The 17,494-nt window shown below is 33.0% G+C and overlaps 2 protein-coding genes across 7 annotated transcripts; both read right to left on the bottom strand.

The window, feature by feature from the left end:
* Nucleotides 1-1,495: 1,495 nt before the first annotated feature.
* LOC131600219 (uncharacterized) lies at nt 1,496-3,809 on the bottom strand. The gene is made up of 3 exons (XM_058872410.1): nt 3,343-3,809; nt 3,068-3,186; nt 1,496-1,948 (listed from the first exon to the last, which is right to left on the bottom strand). Exons 1-3 carry the CDS (start codon nt 3,583-3,585, stop codon nt 1,945-1,947), a joined length of 366 nt encoding a protein of 121 aa, XP_058728393.1. The 5' UTR covers nt 3,586-3,809; the 3' UTR covers nt 1,496-1,944.
* A 4,795-nt stretch (nt 3,810-8,604) lies between these two features.
* LOC131600218 (uncharacterized) lies at nt 8,605-12,677 on the bottom strand. Of its 6 annotated transcripts, XR_009283068.1 has the most exons (6): nt 11,966-12,677; nt 10,802-10,972; nt 10,269-10,693; nt 9,239-10,010; nt 9,078-9,125; nt 8,605-8,998 (listed from the first exon to the last, which is right to left on the bottom strand). XR_009283068.1 is itself a non-coding variant. In XM_058872409.1 (3 exons), the coding sequence occupies exons 1-3, from the start codon at nt 11,968-11,970 to the stop codon at nt 11,237-11,239; spliced, it is 297 nt and encodes a 98-aa protein (XP_058728392.1). In that variant the 5' UTR covers nt 11,971-12,669; the 3' UTR covers nt 11,021-11,236. The 6 variants fall into 6 exon arrangements, 1 of the variants encoding a protein (XP_058728392.1); XR_009283067.1 differs by having other exon boundaries at nt 8,605-9,125; nt 11,966-12,676; XR_009283070.1 differs by having other exon boundaries at nt 8,605-9,125; nt 10,622-10,693; nt 11,966-12,676.
* Nucleotides 12,678-17,494: the final 4,817 nt, after the last annotated feature.

Raw genomic sequence — 17,494 nt, 5'->3', positions numbered from 1 at the left:
GAAGCGTTTCAAAAGCAAATTGGGAAAATAAAATGATGCATAATTAATAGATTGCATATCCAAAATTGAGCAATTTGGTTGAATAGGTGTTATTGTATACTTAGTTGCTTTGTATTTTACAAGTAAAAAACCAATTATTTTTCTTTTAGTTTTTTTTTTTTACCTTTTTTTTTTCTGCTGAAAATAAGCAAGGCAATAAATAGTATGAAAAATTGAAAAGTCTTTTTCTTGGACATTTTTAAAAAAATTAAATAAAAAATAAAAAATAGCCATTTTTCTTTGTGGTCATTTTCTAAGAGATTTTTTGCTCTATTATTTGAGTTTGATTCACTAGGATTGTGCCCTTTCATATAGATAAATAGCATACTACCTAGTACCTACCAATGTCAAATGAAAATTTATTTCATTAATCTAGCAGAAGACAACAAAAAGGATATAAAAATGATCCTTAATGGCTTATATACGACGGGAGAAATAGGTTTAAGTATACGAGGGATGCTATGCTTACACCACAAAGCTTACACCATGTATTTACACCCAATCAAATACAAATGCCCATGTGTTTCTTTGTATCATAACAATTAAAAAAATAATGATTAAATACTTTAGAAAAACAAAACCGTATAATAATACGGTGTAGGTGTCAAAAGTGGGTGTAAGCATATCTTTTCTCTTAAGTATATAGTAGGTAGTAGGAGATAGAAATTAGTGTCACATTTTGTTTTTTTATTCTTCAAAGCATTTTATTGAATGGTTTTAGTTCATTATTATTTTTCATTACTTAAACTTAGAATCTTAATAACAAATTAGCTTAGCATCAAATATTTAATGAGTTGTGTGTAGAGCTGGTAAAACGGATATCGCATTTTGGACATGTCAATTTTGTCCTTTTTTTTTGGGCAAATTAAGATTTTCTTTAATATTTTTGTTTTTGTTGAATTTTTTTTAAGATATAGATAATAAAATAAATTTTTATAATCTTTAAATGAAAAAGATGTAATAATTGCGGATCCATTCAACCCTGCTCTCATTTTTCTTCGGCGCATGCATAGATTTTAAACTATCACCTACACAATGCATGCTTCGCTCTACCTCCATTGTTTTTCACAAGTTGAAACTAAAAAGAACAGACATGTCCGCAAAATTAATTCTCCTCGCCAAATAAACTTTTAAATGATGGATCACTAGTGCAGAAAATACTTTTTACATCGGGCGAAAAGTACTTTTTACATCGGGCACAGGCCCGATGTAAAGCCAGGCGATGTAATAAGTCAGAGACATTTTACATCGGGCCAAGGCCCGATGTGAAAAATTGACATACCACATCGGTTGAATTCAGACGTCTGATGTGAAAAATAATGCAAGAGTTGAAGATAAAAATATATACGCCATATTTTACATCGGTTTGCCAGTATGCCCGATGTAATAGACACTTTTTACATCGGTTTGCCAGTATACCCGATGTAATAGACACTTTTTACATCGGTTTGCCAGTATGCCCGATGTAATAGATAGATTTTTACATTAATTTTTCATTTTTCCCGATGTAATATGTTTTCTGCTTTTAAGCATATAATAGTTGTTTTTCCTATTTTAACCTGTAATGTTTTTACCTAATTTTTCATATAACGTTCAAATATCACATAGACCAAACTTAGGTCGCTATTTTGCACATTTTTCCCACATCACACAGACCACATTTAGGTCACTATTTTCATATTTTTCTAACCAATGAAGGATATAATCTACAAAATTTACGAAAGTATTAATCTAAGATACACAAGTGTACTAAATTATAAAAAAAGTTTATACACGGTGGACTACTACAAAATAACAAAGCAATAAATATCCAACCATTTACAAGGTCTTTCCCACACTTGAAATACCAACATGCAATTCACAAGAAGATGACATGTAGCTTCTGAAGACAACACCAAAATTACTTTACCTGAGAATAAACAATAACACTAATTAACATCAGCAGATAACACCAAAGTCAAGAAACTCAAGTGTTAAAAAACAGTCCAAAATCAATTGCCAAGAATATTAAAAAAAAAAAAACAATCCAAAATCCATTGCCAAGAATAAAAAAAAACAGATAAACACAAGTTTATCGCTTAAGAACACAACAAATTTTATATCAAACTTCACTTATTCTTACACTTCTAAATATTCTAAACTAGTGAATGATAATTATTAATTTTAATAATAATCAATAAAAATAATGATTGATTCTTGTAGCACTTTAGCATGACCTTAAGAACTTTATTGGATAACTTGTTATTAGAAGAGCAAAGTTTTTACGTCACATTGATTTAAAGATAAGAATGTATATCTATATATTTTATATATCAATCAACAAACATACAAACACCATACTTAATTCATGTTTGTATTTTGTTCTTTCAAATTGATAGAATTTGTGGGTCCATTAGTATTTATGATGAGTTGGGTTAGTTGAGGTCCATTTGCTTTGCCACCTCTATAATCCATCTATCTTCTACCTCTTTTCGCTTTCATTCTCTCTATATATCTATCTTATACAAGGAAGCTAGATGTGGTTAACACATCATGCAAGAAAGTGGCACTCAAAAGATACACCACTGCGTGTGCTCCAAAATTAACTTAGAATATAAATATCTACCATCATTTATTTATTCTACACTGCTTCTTAAGCATAGTACTATCATTCAACTCTTTTCAATTTAGAATTAATGCTACACATAATAAGAGGCAAAAACCTCAATATGATTTCATAAACCATGCAAGCAATAACCATTTCATTTGGAAGAAAAACTACTAATTACACTGTTAAGATATACGATAGAGCCGATGAAAATTACAAGTTAATACAAACCTTAACTAGCAACTAACAAATTACAAACAAATTATCATGATGGTTAGTGACTGTACTTTCAGCATTTACTTCGCTTTCTCAAGCTCTGTGGAATCTAAATGCAAATTCAATCCTCACCATTACACAATACAGCACAAACTAACACAAACACCGAAGCTTAAAAAATCACCAACCAAATTCATCATTTAACAAAATCAATCAACAACTCACCTCACGAAGCTGATGTGAACGCCGAGACTCCGATGAACTGTCGAGCAATCAATGCAGAGGAAGATCCCATACGGTACTAACGCCAAGGTCGGATTCTTTGCATTACAATCAAAACACGACTGAATAAAAAAACATCACATCTTCAAAAATCAAAATAACACACACAGAAATCACAGATCTGAAATGCGATTTCAAGAATCAAAGCTCAAAATCGAATAACTGAAATCACAGAAGCGTGAAAGTTCAAAAAAAATATATATGAAAGAGCTTCAAACCTTGTTTTCGGACTTGGTTTTGAGTTTTCTGAACACGGCGTTCTTGTCGGTGAAACCGTTCGGAAGCCATTGAAATTCGACGGTGAAAATGGAACAGAAATTGAAAGGGAAATGGAAAGTGAAATTGGGTTGTTGTAAGTTAATAGATGAAAATATGAATAGGGTTTTGAAATGAATCTCAGGGGTGCTTAGGGGAAGAAGAAAGCACCTCCTGAGGATTTTTGAAGTGTAAAAGCTAAACATGTTTGTGTATATTTGTCGCTTTCTCTTTAAAGTCACGAGTTCAACGATTAGGAGGTAATCTGTTGTGTTGTAGATGGAGTCCGCCTTGGATGAAGATGAAGTGGCCGCAGATAAGGATGCAGCGGCGGAAACGAAGAAAAAGGTTTTGGGAACGAATGAGTGTGGGAAAGAATATTAGGGTTTTGAGGAAAAAGTTCTCTTTTTTTACTTCTGGTAAGCTTGCCCGATGTATCCACCACGTTATAATAGCTATATAAGTTTTTTACATCGGTTGAAAAATTATACCGATATAATGGCCTTTTATAAAACAAAAATTTTATTTACTAAACTGCCACCGTGTTTTTATTTTTTTAATCATTAGACTTTTTACATCGGTTGGGAAATTGGTCCGATGTAATGGCCTTTTATAACAAAAATCCTTTTATTTACCAAACTGCCACCGTGTTATATTTTTCTCTAAATCAAATATTTTTCACATCATTGGAAATAAGTGTCTGATGTAATATCATTTGACAAATATTTTTTACATCATATATTTTTATACCTGATGTAAAAACCTTTTCTCAAATGTCATATTTTTAGTAGTGGATGTTAAGGAATTTTTAGAATCGATCTTAAAGTTAATTTTTTTAGTTACAAAACTAAAAGAAAAGGAAATTTCTTTACCCACCTCCTAATCTTTTTGGTCACCTCTGGCGAATTTACAAAAATACTCCTTGTTTCGAAAATGCACTTCCGAAATAAGGTCTGGACAGAAGAAAAATAACAAACAAGAACGATTCGCTTTATTTAATCGGATGAAGATTACATCGATCACATTACATAAGATTAAAGTTACATATTGTTAAACACGGGTAGGTGAGGATGAGTCAACATTTTGATAACGTCGGCCCCCGATCTTTGAACTCAACATCACTGAACCAAACCCAACCCTTGTTCACCTACCTCCTCCTTTTCATATTCCCGATAATTACACTTTCTTTACTTTTACTGTTTTTTTGTTCTTACATTCCACTCACATTACTCTCATGATCATGAAACCCTCACATTACTCTCATGATCATGAAACCCTAATGGAAAAATACACCTAATTTAGGGTTTGTTTTGATTATTCATCCAATGTCTTTACCAATAGGTGTAGAAATTGTTGCCCTTTTGTTAACACAGTTGTTATCATTTAAACATGTTGTAAAATATCTTGTAGGATATTGTATGAGTACAGTTAGTGAGTACTAGTACATTCATATATATGAAGCGTGCTTTAGTCAAGTTTAACCCGATTGACTCTCATATGAGTGGGAATTTGAAAAGTCTCGATCCTGATGATAAAAGAATGAGGTTAGAAAGACGATGGAGGAGACGCTGCAATAGGTTAGAAAGTCCTGATCCTCTAGAAATCCATACCACATTGTAACTTACCAACATAATAAACAACAACAAAAATTATACACTTAAAGTTCAAAAAACTTATGAGCAAACTATACTTACATCATAGTGGTGTAGATCCTTATCAGTCACTCAAGGAAGCAACTGGTGCAGCAACAGATGAAGTAACAACCAGCGCTGTAACAGATGGAACAAACGGCGCGGCAACAGGTGGACGAACAACCGGAGCTGCAACATATGTAGGAGTAGGAGTAGGGGTGACCGATGGTGAAGCATATGACGGAGGAGGTGGATGTCCGGAGGAGGTGGATGTCCGGAGGAGGAAGAACTGGCGGTACGTCCACCGCGAGAGCCACGGCCACCACTACCACGGCCTGATCCTGCAACATTGACGGATGATTGTTGAGAATGTGCAGGAGATGGTTGACTCCGGCAATTTTCGGGATGGTTTCCTCGACCGCGGCGAGACATTGTGATGAAAGCGGTTACAAGAGAGAGAGAGAGAGAGAGAGAGAGAGAGAGAAAATGTGTGAGTAGAGGAAAAGAGTAAAGATCGAAAATGATTTTGGATGTGATGGGAAGAAAAATGGGTGAGAGAGCAGGCTTTTAAGTAGGAAAGTGTTACCACATTTCTTAGAAGGTAACTGTCTGAGAGTGGTGGGGGAGAAAAGAAAAGGCACTTCGAAATTTCAAATCAGGTTGATTACAACTCGTTCTACATTTACTATCATTTAAGAGACCCAATTTACTATCAATGCGATTACAATTTTTGTCCTGTAATGGTGAATAATTAAGAGACTTCCCAATTTACTATCAATGCGATTACAATTTTTGTCCTGTAATGGTTTTCTTACCTGATTGTAAAAAATAACTGAATTTTCATGCATTTCGGAAATGCATCTCCGAAAACACCAATTTTTTGGTGTTTTCGGAAATGCACTTCCGAAGTCTAAAAAATCTTTAAAAAAAATTACTTCGGAGATGAATCTCCGAAGCAGGAGTAAGTTGGGGATTTCGCTGAGGTGATCCCATAGGGAGGTGGGTAAAGAAAAAAACAAAGAAAAAATAAGCAAAATGAACTAACTAAACACATAATATAAGGTTTATGTGGTTTAGGTGCAAGAATGTGGCTAAGCTTTGGCAAAAGAGAAGTGTGAACGATGAGATTCTAATTAGAAAATGGTAAGTTGGGCCATTAAATTAACGGTTTTAAATTCTCTAGTTTTTTATTTCTTTGTCTTTATTTAACTTTTTCTCATCTCTTTTGATCTACTTTCTCTCACATATTTTTTCTCCAAAATCAAAACCATTAATTTTTTATTATATCTGAAATTTGTTTAAAATTAAACTATTTTTTTCACCAAAAAATTAGAGAATCTTTATCTAAAATTAACAATATTGATTTTGTTCAACCGATACGGAAGAGAAAAGTTTTTTTTTAAGTTTTAGTTTTGTAATTTAGGAGAGAAACGGTTAATGAGAAATGTTATGAGCACTATTTTTTTAATACTCTCAGACACCTACTTTTTATTGGATTAAATTCGCGTAAGTTCTACTATTTTATTTTATGCGAGATTTATTTTTAAAATAAGAGACTCGCGCGTATTTCAACCAATAAAAAAATAAAAATTTCAGAAAATATTAAAAGAGAGTGTTTATAACTAAACAATGTTACAAAATTTTATTTCAAGGAAGAGGAATCAGAAAAACATAAAAGACAAGGAAGAGGAGTCACAAAAATTGCGGCAAAATGGTTCCGTGTTACTTTGCAACATACTGTAATGAAGAAAAGAAAAAATTGTGGCCCCTCCTCTCTCTCTTTTATCTCTCTTCGATGTCTCTTTCGGTAATCCAAACAAAAAAAAGTTTGCGCTCCAAACACAAACGTACCTTAAAATTAAATTATGGAGCTCCATCTTCAACCCTTTGTAAAAGTGGGATGTTTTGTTGCCTTTACTGCCATGCTTTCATGTCATCAATAAAAATCAATTACTATACTTCAAATGAAATTATAATCAATCAACCATCATCTAAAAAGTTGATTAAGTCTGTTATTTTTGTGACAGAGAAAGTACAATTTATACCACTTCAAGTTATTACTCACTTTACATCAATAGTTATATTATATGGATAAATTAATAAAATCAATTTTTTTTTATCATCTCATTTTAATTGATGTGAAAATTAACATTTTTTTATTTATTATTTTTTTTTATAATAATGTAAATGTGGCTATTATTTATAGGACGAAAAAAAAAAGTTGGAATGTATGCAATTAAAAAATTAAAGTTAGTTGGGGCGAAGAAAGTATAAGGGTCTTTAGAATGTCTTGTTTAGACTTGAGGGGTATTTGCATATGATCAATTTATTGTTACTTTTTTCATCATTAAAACTAGTGTGATACCCGTGCGTTCGCACGGGTACCCGTCGTTTTCGCGCATTTGGATTAAGGAAAATTAGAGGTGTTAGTAAAAGATTAAAAGTTAGGTAAGAGGTTAATATTCAATATTTGGGTTAAAATGGAAAAATTTATAAAAATACTAATATTAAAAAAATTAATATATTTAATAAAAGTAATTAAGAAAATAAAGTTTATACTCATGCGTCCACACGGGTATCTGTCGTAGCCGCGTTATTTTGTTCAATATAGATATTGTTGCAGAGGTAAATGTCCTAAAAACAAATGTGTAAAATATAGAAATTTCTTTTCAATAGGTTGGACAAAATTTTGAGATATTTTGATATAGAAACATCATTTTTCCGTTAATATTTAATATATTTAATATTCGATCAGTAACTTCATGTTCCCGTTAATATTCAATATGTTGATCAGTAGTTCATGTTCTCGTTAATATTCAATATTTTGTCAATAACTCCGTGTTCCCGTTAATATTTATTATTTTGATAGATAACTGCGAGTGTCTGAACTAAAATAGCTTTTCCAAGTAAATCCATAAACTAATTAAAATATTGATCAGTAATTCATGTTCTCGTTAATATTCAATATTTTGTCAATAACTATGTGTTCCCGTTAATATTTATTATTTTGATAGATAACTGCGAGTGTCTGAACTAAAATAGCTTTTCCAAGTAAATCCATAAACTAATTAAAATATTGATCAGTAATTCATGTTCTCGTTAATATTCAATATTTTGTCAATAACTCCGTATTCCCGTTAATATTTATTATTTTGGTAGATAACTGCGAGTGTCTGAACTAAAATAGCTTTTCCAAGTAAATCCATAAACTAATTAAAGTTTATGAAAGCCTATAAGTTAATAATTAAAAGTTTGAAAATAATTTATAAACCCCCTATAGTTAATATAAATATAAACAAATAAATCATCACTTAACTCAATTAAAATTGAATTGATGTTAAATTTGAAACATCATCTATTTTTCATCAAAACTCTATTCGGTGTTAACTTGTAGAAAGGTTAAAAGAAAATAAGTTTTTTTTTTTTTTGTATTTTGTCTTATACAAAATAAGAAACTAAGAAATTCCCGCAATCATTTTCCAATTTGACGTGTTACCCATACGTTATTTAATAAATATAAAGAGCCAATTTTCTTATAATAACAAATGAAAGTTGTACAATAAAAAACAATAAATTAAAAATATAAAGGCATGATTGTTTCAAATAAAGTATATTAAATAAATTGAACACGCTTTTAGAGTGCATGGACAAATTGAAATATAAGAGTAGATATTTTTTAAATTAATGATAATTTATAGTGAATCAATATTTATTAACTCTTGTACTCTAAAGAAACAACAACATGGGCAGTAACCATGGAGTGAAATCACTTCTTCTTGGCGGCAGCTTTGGTGACCTTGGCTCCGGTTGTGTCCTTTCTTCTTGTTCTTGTTCTGATAAGATCACTTTAAATAGAAACTCATGTTCAGCTTTTACATACATCTATTATGTTCAATAATTTCACACATATAAAGCCTTAAGGAGAGAAGCAAAATTCTGATTCTAGTTCAGCACTCTCCAATTCTTCAAGTTCTGCTTTTAGTTCATCCTGAAAAGGACAATAAATTCAGAACGCCTCGTTGTTAAAATTACAACCCTTGTTCAAAAGCAAACTCATATGGAATTACAGGATCACCGACTGATTTCAGGAATGGTTGACGACATTCTCGACTTTCCTGCAAATTTCCTATCAATATATCAGTTTCTAGAGAGATACTATAACAACAATTCTTTAAAGTTATTTCATGTTCATTATAAACTTTTCTAAATAAAAGCTATTTTCACTGACATGGTTGTTAGGTAGAACTTCAAATGACAAAATGTTGCTGAAAGGGCCGATAGGGTCGAAGTGTGACCTGGACATCATTAGCACCCCGCGATCTTTAAATCGCACATGATAATGACTCAATTGAAATGTATCTCAAATAAATATTTATAATTTATACCGACGACATATATCATTGCCAGTAGAAATAATCAAGTAAAATCTATTGTTCTTAACATTCTTGAGAATGATTCTCACAAATGAAGCAGGGCAATAATGTTCACAGTACAAATGAAAAATTCTAGCATGAAGGTGTTCTTAACATAATCTAAATGGACATGGCTAAATTTCATTTTAATTGCTTTGACATCTAATATATAGCCATGTTCAATGCAATATAGCTACATATTTAGAGTTATGAATGAGACATTAACCTAATGTAGTAGCTTGATATTTGTTGATGGCTGGTTCAAAATGCTATAAGGTTGGATATGAAACCAGCATAAGAATCAAACATTGTAGTTATCAATTGATATACATAATCTGATGGAACCAAAACTACATGGAAAACTTAATGTGTAGAGATAATTACATGTGATAGTAATTGGCTTTAATGAAATAGCCAAATATTGTTCAGTTAGGTTTGCAGAGGAAACAACAATGTAGTTTAATTGAATTAAAAATACTATATATATGTCAAAAAGCCAACCATACTTCAACTTAAAGCATAAACATTTGACCTGATTTTCAGCAAGGTACACATGTTAAAGAGCCAACCATACCTCTTCATTACACCCTGGAAACAGAAAAGATAACTTAAATTAACTTTTGAGTAAATGAAAACCAATGTTAATATCATGTTATTGCCTGATTTACTCAATGGAAGGATTCAACATGAGACGGAGAAATCTCCGCAATCATACATGAAATATAGATAAAATAAGAAAAATGAAAAATGACATGTGATTTAACATTTCAGATTGAAAAATGAAAAGTATCCCATCCATAGAATGCCGCAATGGATGCTAACTTCTCTCAACTCAAAATTCCGCACCTAAAATGTATATGAAGTGAGATATCCGGATATAGACGTGCTACTCAGTCAGCCTTGCACTCGGGGCAGTGCCACTCCCGACTCCGGGCAGCCTCATCACCGAACATGTACATACACATTCTGCAGTCAATACTTCCTGTCCAAAATAATACACTCTTATGGACATTCAATTCAAGGAAAAAAGCTACTGCAAGTTACATAATTAACAACCATGCATACATCAAGTATTAACTTTCAACTTCCAAAACTTATCCCCTAACACTTATGTCCAATTAACATAGAATAAATTACTGCATCACAAAAACAATCATATCCAGTCAATACACAAGTTCAGGTTCAATAACAGAACCCACCTTAACATCTAACCTTCGATTTCCTTTTGACTTAACCTTTAACTACCAGCTAACATCGTCACCATTCCTGACCTACACCGGGTAAACACATACCAGTCTAAGCAGCAAGCTAATACAAAAACAATTTCACACACCAAGGCGGATTAGTACCTCAAAGCCAAATGAAAGACATAGTTATACCTATACATCATGTTCAATCCGAGAGGAAATCACTTCAGAACCTACATTCGGGTCATGCAGTTCAGAACAGCACAATCTGCTCGCGCCAGCTCCGCACCAAACGTTCATCTTCAAATGTTCGGAGGCCATCAAACCAGAGCCACCAAAACAGCCTGTTGTACATATAACAACCTGCAAAATCATGTTCATTATATGTTAGTTCTACCAATTCAGATCCATACAAATACACAATTAAACCTCCATACATTCCACTTCACGTTGCTAAAAATATTGAAGCTTGCAACATTTAACAAATGGAACCCCTAGTCCAAAGGCAGTTAACATTATGCATTTAAACCAACCTGTACATCAAAACCATAAACTAGTCCCCTAGCAACAAATCAATACAGCCATACATCTGACCGACTAATCCGATTTCAGAACATCATACAGAGGTTAATTTGGCAAAAAAATCACAACCGTCGATGACAAAATCGACGCATCCTCCCTAAATCCAGCAGTGCCATACAATAGCTTCACTCCTAGAAACAAAACACACAAACATCACAACCGTAACAGAATAAACGACATCGTTTCTCTGTTTCACGATAAGAGAGAGCAATGAGCGTATTAGATGAGAAACGGTTATTGATTTGGAAGGACTTGGAAGGTGAAAAAATAGAACTTTGATAGTGGAAAAATTAGAATATTTGGAATTCTGATACCCTTTTATCATAATATTCTACAGAATCTACAGAAATAGAAAAAATTATTAGTGAAAATTGCCATGGATACCATAGTGAAAATTATTAGTGAAAATCTGTATCGGCGAACTTCTATATCTTTGTACCAGGTTGTGAGCTTCGTCGAATATGAGTATACTATTGCTCCAAGAAATTTGTAGAGAATTTCTATACCCTCGATCAATAAGATAGTTAAATGGAGCAAATATTATATCGACAACCTTGTGGAGCTCCTCTTTCAAACGCACAGACGATTGCCTATTAGCCAAAAACAAAAATTCAACTTCGATTAACCATCCTTTTATCATTGAATCAATGAATAAAAGTACTACATGAATTCAAATTAGTGAAATGTTTACAACATTCAAATAAAAATCATGGAACTAACGGATCAACTTGTTAATGTAAAATAGGCATCCAGATGCATCAAGAACGAAAATACCTCATTCTCTTCAGTTGTCCTTCGTGAGTCTTTATTCAACCAATAAAAAACAAAAATATCAAGAATTTACACGATGCTTCAACTAAACATTTCTCTGATGTACCTGGAAATATATTTCATCAATCACCCAATGATATTAATGCAAACCCTAACTACAAAATCAAAACCCTAAATCTACCGTATAATTTGAAGGCTGAAATTTATAAGAAATCTATTAAACTTAGCCACAAATTAAAACCCCAATCTCCCCTAAATTTATAAGAAAACAAAATAAAAACAAAATAGCGGTGGCTGAAATCTCTTACACTTAAAATAGTCACAACCCCTTTTTTCCCTCTCTCCTTTTTCTCGATCTTCATGTTGGTGTTTTCATTTTTCATTCTTCCTTCTCTCTTGTTCTGCAAAACCAAAACAATATATATGGTAAATCATGAAAGAAACTAAATCCGCTGTGGAAAGAAGAGATTAGAAAGAAGAAGAGGGAGACAGGGAAGAGAGAAGAGAGGGAGACGAAGAAGAAGAAGGTTGAGGAGGAGGAAGAAGAATGGGGAGAAAGAAGACGAAGGATAAGAAACGACGAGAGAGAAAGAGAAAAAGATGAGAAAGAGAAAAGAGATGAGCAAGGAAAGGGAAAAGATATGAGACAATGTAATCCAATTACAGAAAGTCACTTTTTGTACTTCCAAGGCTTTGCAAGCTGTCTTTGGCTTTGTTAAGCTCAGACGTGCTAGCATAGTAGAAAGTAGAAAAAGGAAATCAAGTAAGGTGTCCACGTGGCAGACTGTGAAAGCAAAGGGGTAAAATAGTATTTTCCAGATCAGTTAACTTTCTTATATTGTAGATGTTGTTCAACTTCATTGGGTTTATGATTTCTTGAATAAAATCAATATTTATCATCTTAGTTTTCTTCCAAACAACAAATTTTTTCTTGCTTGATAAATTCATTATCTTCTACATTCTTCTCTTCTACGTAACTGATCCGACATTGTGGCCAATGGTTAGGTGGTGTGAAACTACTGTTAGGAAGTTTTAACTAACTTTTCTATTAGTTGAGAGTTAGTTATTCAACCAAATGTGGTTACTTGGTTTATAAGTAATGTCTCACCATGTTGTATATAAGAACCATGATAATAATCAATAGAGCTTTTCTTATCTTCAACAAGTAGTATCAAGAAGCAAGTTCAAGGGTCATGTTGTTTTTCTTTCAATCATCAAATGCAGTTTCTTAATTAAAGGCATGAAAGTTTGTTATTTTAGTTATCTTCATCTTCCTTGTGTTACGTTAGTCAAGCTCTTACCGTGACGGATTCTTCAAAGTTCTCAACTCCTACAATTCTCAACTTCGATGAACTTTATTATCATTGGACCATGCTCATGGAAAATCTTCTTCGATCCAAAGAATATTGAGAATTGGTCAAACATGGAGTGACATTTTCCCCACCAGATGCAACACCAGAACATAGAAAACTTGCATAGGAGAGCAAACTCAAAGATCTCAAAACCAAGAATTACTTATTTCAAGCAATTTATTAAACAATTCTTGAGATAATCTTGGTTCGCAACACAACAAAGCATATTTTGGATTCAATGCACGAGAAGTATCAAGGTTCTGCGAAGGAGAGTAGAGTGTAGTTGCAGGCCATGCATTGTGAATTTGAGGTGCTTGTCATGGAGGATAATGAGTCTGTTGATGCGTAATTTGTAAAAACATTGACCATTGCAAACAAAATAACTGCTCAAGGAAAAAAATTAGAGAAAACCATAATTGTTGAGAATGTGTTAAGACTAATGACCACAAAGTTTAATTATGTGGTGTATTCCATTGAAAAATCAAATGATGTTACAACTCTCTCCATTGGTGAACTTCAGAGCATTATTTTAGGGCGTGAACAAATGATGAAGATTAATCAATAAAAGGAGGAAGAAGAAGTATTAAAGGTTGAAAATTATGGTCGTGGGTGGTGGTAGCAATGGAGCAAGGGGACGTGGTGGCTTTTGTGGTCGAGGGAGAGGAAGGAAAAGTAGGGATCAAATTAAATGCTACAAGTGTCACAAGCTAGTATACTATCAAAGTGAGTGTCCAACTTGGCATGGATATGATGCCAATTTTCCTAAATACGATGAAAGTGAAGAATTGTTTCTCATGGCATAACATGAAGCAATCACAAAAACCAAAAATTGAATTTGGTTTCTAGGCTCGGGGTGTAGCAATCACATGGTGGGAACAAAAAAATAAATCTTCAATTTTGATGAAAAGTTTTGAGAACCTGTCAAGTTAAGAGATGACTCAAAGATGCAAGTGAAGGGAAAAGGAAATTTGAAGCTCCACTTGAATGACATCGTTCAAGTGGTCATTGATGTGTATTACCTGTCAGGCTTGAAAAACAATCTCATCAATGTTGGGTAACTGATGCAAACAAACCTCAAGGTTATATTCAAAGATGGAGGCTATAGAGTCCTTCATAATGAAAAAGGCATGATCATGACCAGAAATATCTCTTCCAATAGGATGTTTGTAGTGTTTGCACATATGATTCTTCCTATGTGCCTGAAAGTCACTATAGAAAATGTCACACAATTGTGGCATTGTAGATATGGTCATTTGAGCTTCAAGGGGCTTAACACATTGACCAAGAAGGATATAGTGAAAGGCATGCCAAGTTTGAAGGATCTTGATGAAAAGTGCTCATATTTCTTGATGGGGAAGTAACATAGAGAAGTCATACCAAGGCATGCATCATGGAGAGCCAAAGCAAAACTTGAGCTAGTTTACTCAGATGTATGTGGACCTACCAAACCTGTAACAAATGGTGGAAATAGGTAATTTATCACCTTCACAAATGACTTTAGAAGGAAAACATGGATTAACTTTATGCATGATATGGCTTGTGCATTTGATGTTTTCAAATGATACAAAGCATTAGTGGAAAAGGATACAGGTCATCATATCAAGTGTCTTCTGACAGATATAAGATGAGAGTTTACATCCAATATATTTTCCAATTTAAGCTATCTTCATGGCATTAAGAGGCAATTGATAACTGCCTACACTCCACGGTAAAATGGAGTACCAGAGAGAAAGAATAGAAATCTGATGAATGTGATGAGAAGTATGATGTCAGGTAGAAAAGTTCCTAAGAATTTCTGGCCTGGAGCAGCTAAATGGGTAGCCTATATACTTAACACAAGTCATACCTTGTCTGTGAAGGACATAACTCCAGAAGAAGCATGAAGTGGTGTGAAGCTCTCAGTGCATCATTTTAAGTTCTTTGGATGTATAGCTTTTGTACACATTTCTGATGTGCATAAAAAAACCTCGATGCCAAAATTATCAAGTGTTTGTGCTTGGGAGTAAGTGAAGAATACAAATCCTTCAAACTTTATGATCCAATAGAAAAAATTCTAATAAGAATGTGTGCAGTATTTGAATAGTAAAAAGGTTCGGATGGTACAAGAGTTACAAGGAGAAGAGTGCTCAGTCAACTAGCAATGTTGATAATGAAGAAAGGAAATAAGGTGACTAGTGAAATGACTTAACGAGTGGTCAAGTATACACTGAAAATGATCATCAACCAAAAGGAAATAATGTAGAGAGTGCAAGTTTAGATATTTCCATTGAATAAGAAGATATTTCTCAAATACAATAAGGAGAGCCTGCACCAAGATAAAGAATAAACCCAAGTTACTTAGATGGTTGTGTAATAAGCCTAGAAGAAGAAGAAGAACAACATAATCTATCATTTTTTTTGCAATAACAATAATCCTCTCACTTAAGATGAAGCATACAAGCATGAAAAATGGAGAAAGGCAATAGATTTGGAGATTCAATCAATTGAGAAGAATGAAATATTGAATCTAGTCAACTTACCACCATGAGTTAAGAATATTGGTGTACTTCCTTGTGCATATAACATTCTCTTGCATAATGGTCAAATCTTTGACAATTATAGCAGTGTACTTCCTTCATGTCAATCTTCTTCCTTGAATTCTTGTTGAACATGCCTTTCTTGATTGAATCATTATGATTCTTTGAATTCTTGCCTTAGTTCTCAACAGGAGAAAGATTATTTCTCTTCTTCTCTTTTCCCTTTCTAGCTTTCTTGATGTACTTTGCTTGCAGTGTCTGTTCAGCCACCTTCTCACTCTCTGGGCTTCTTTGCTTCAATCTCATCTCATGAGCCTCTAATGAAGCTTGAGATTCTTCTAACTTTATCTCAACAAGGTTTTTGGACTCTTATATCGACACCACAATGTAATGAAAGTTTGCATTTAAAGATCTCAATACTTTTCTCGATCTTTTACAATTCATCTGGTTTGTTAGCAGCACCACTCGTGAGAAGAATTTTGCAACTGACTCGTCTTCTTTCATTTGAGTCATCTCAAATTGCTTTCTCCATGTCTGCAACTTTATTCTCTTCGACTTCTCATCTCCACCATACACCTTCTTCAACTTATCTCATGCTTCCTCAGTTGTTTCTTCTTGGATAATCTTCTCAAAAACATTCTGATCCACGCACTGATGAATCAAGAAGATGGTTTTCCCATCTTTCTTCCTTTGTTCCTTGTGTACGGCCTTTTTAGCATCGTTTGCATTTGTCTCCAATGTTGATATTCCATCATACACGATTTTCACCACATCTTGAAATTTTAATATGACCTTCATTTTTACAATCCACCTATCATAGTTTTCACCTTTGAAAACTAGTAATTTGCTGGAAATTGGTTCGATATTGTGCTTCCATTTGCCATTGCAAATAGCTTAATTGAATCAGGTTCCTTGATACCAATTTGTTGGAAAAATCTTGTGTTTCTTGAGAGTGAAGAAAGAAAAAGATTAAGTCGATTGTAAAAAAAATATTGTTGTAAATTTTTTTTATTATTGAAAGAGAAGAGTTATTATTTACAACATAGTGACATGTATATATACATGTTTACAAGTCTCAATTAATTTACAACTTTGTAACTACAAGAAAAAAAAAACTATCATATGAATTATACATCATCAACAGTTATGTGGTCGTTTACTGAGCCCTTCTAATTGGAGATGAGTTTAGAGGCCTTATGTGGTAGAGACGGGATAGATATGATCATATGAGAAACTTATGATGCTACAAACAGTAATTGTTTTTCTTAGCAGAACAACAATTTTGATATCCACCAAGTAACCCCATTTTGATTCTAGACCAAAGCACATGCAACATAGTGACAAGAGAGGTCCCATCTATCATATCAATAAAAAGCATTTGGTTTTCATTCTAATTATCAAAACAAAAGAAGAAGAAAAAACCTAACAACCTAGCATGAATCTGAAGTATGATTGGAGTCCCTTTATTCCAATCTAAAGTAGTACTATCAGAGGTAAAATTATTATTTTTCATTACCTCTTTTTGTTTGTGTTTGAATGTTTCGGGTATGTCACGTTGTTGTGACCATTTTTGGGTAAGCTAAATTGGATAAAAATCTAATCAAATGATTCTTTAGAACAGTTAAAGCATTGTTGTATACAATTATTGAATAGGTAAATATAAA

This window comes from Vicia villosa, linkage group LG4 (genome assembly GCF_029867415.1).
Source record: "Vicia villosa cultivar HV-30 ecotype Madison, WI linkage group LG4, Vvil1.0, whole genome shotgun sequence".
Lineage (NCBI taxonomy): Eukaryota > Viridiplantae > Streptophyta > Magnoliopsida > Fabales > Fabaceae > Vicia > Vicia villosa.
Note: the sequence above shows the minus strand (reverse complement) of the source record. Positions and strands in the feature narration are given on the sequence as shown.

Excerpts from the sequence above, each read along its gene's own strand:
- LOC131600218 (XM_058872409.1), bottom strand. Across the intron at positions 11,323-11,575 it reads CACTAATAATTTTCACTATG|GAGTGAAGCTATTGTATGGC; the intron begins GTATCCATGGCA and ends TTTTGTTTCTAG.
- LOC131600219 (XM_058872410.1), bottom strand. The coding sequence starts at position 3,585 with ATGTTTAGCTTTTACACTTCAAAAATCCTCAGGAGGTGCTTTCTTCTT. Across the intron at positions 3,187-3,342 it reads AAACCAAGTCCGAAAACAAG|TCGTGTTTTGATTGTAATGC; the intron begins GTTTGAAGCTCT and ends TTTTTTATTCAG.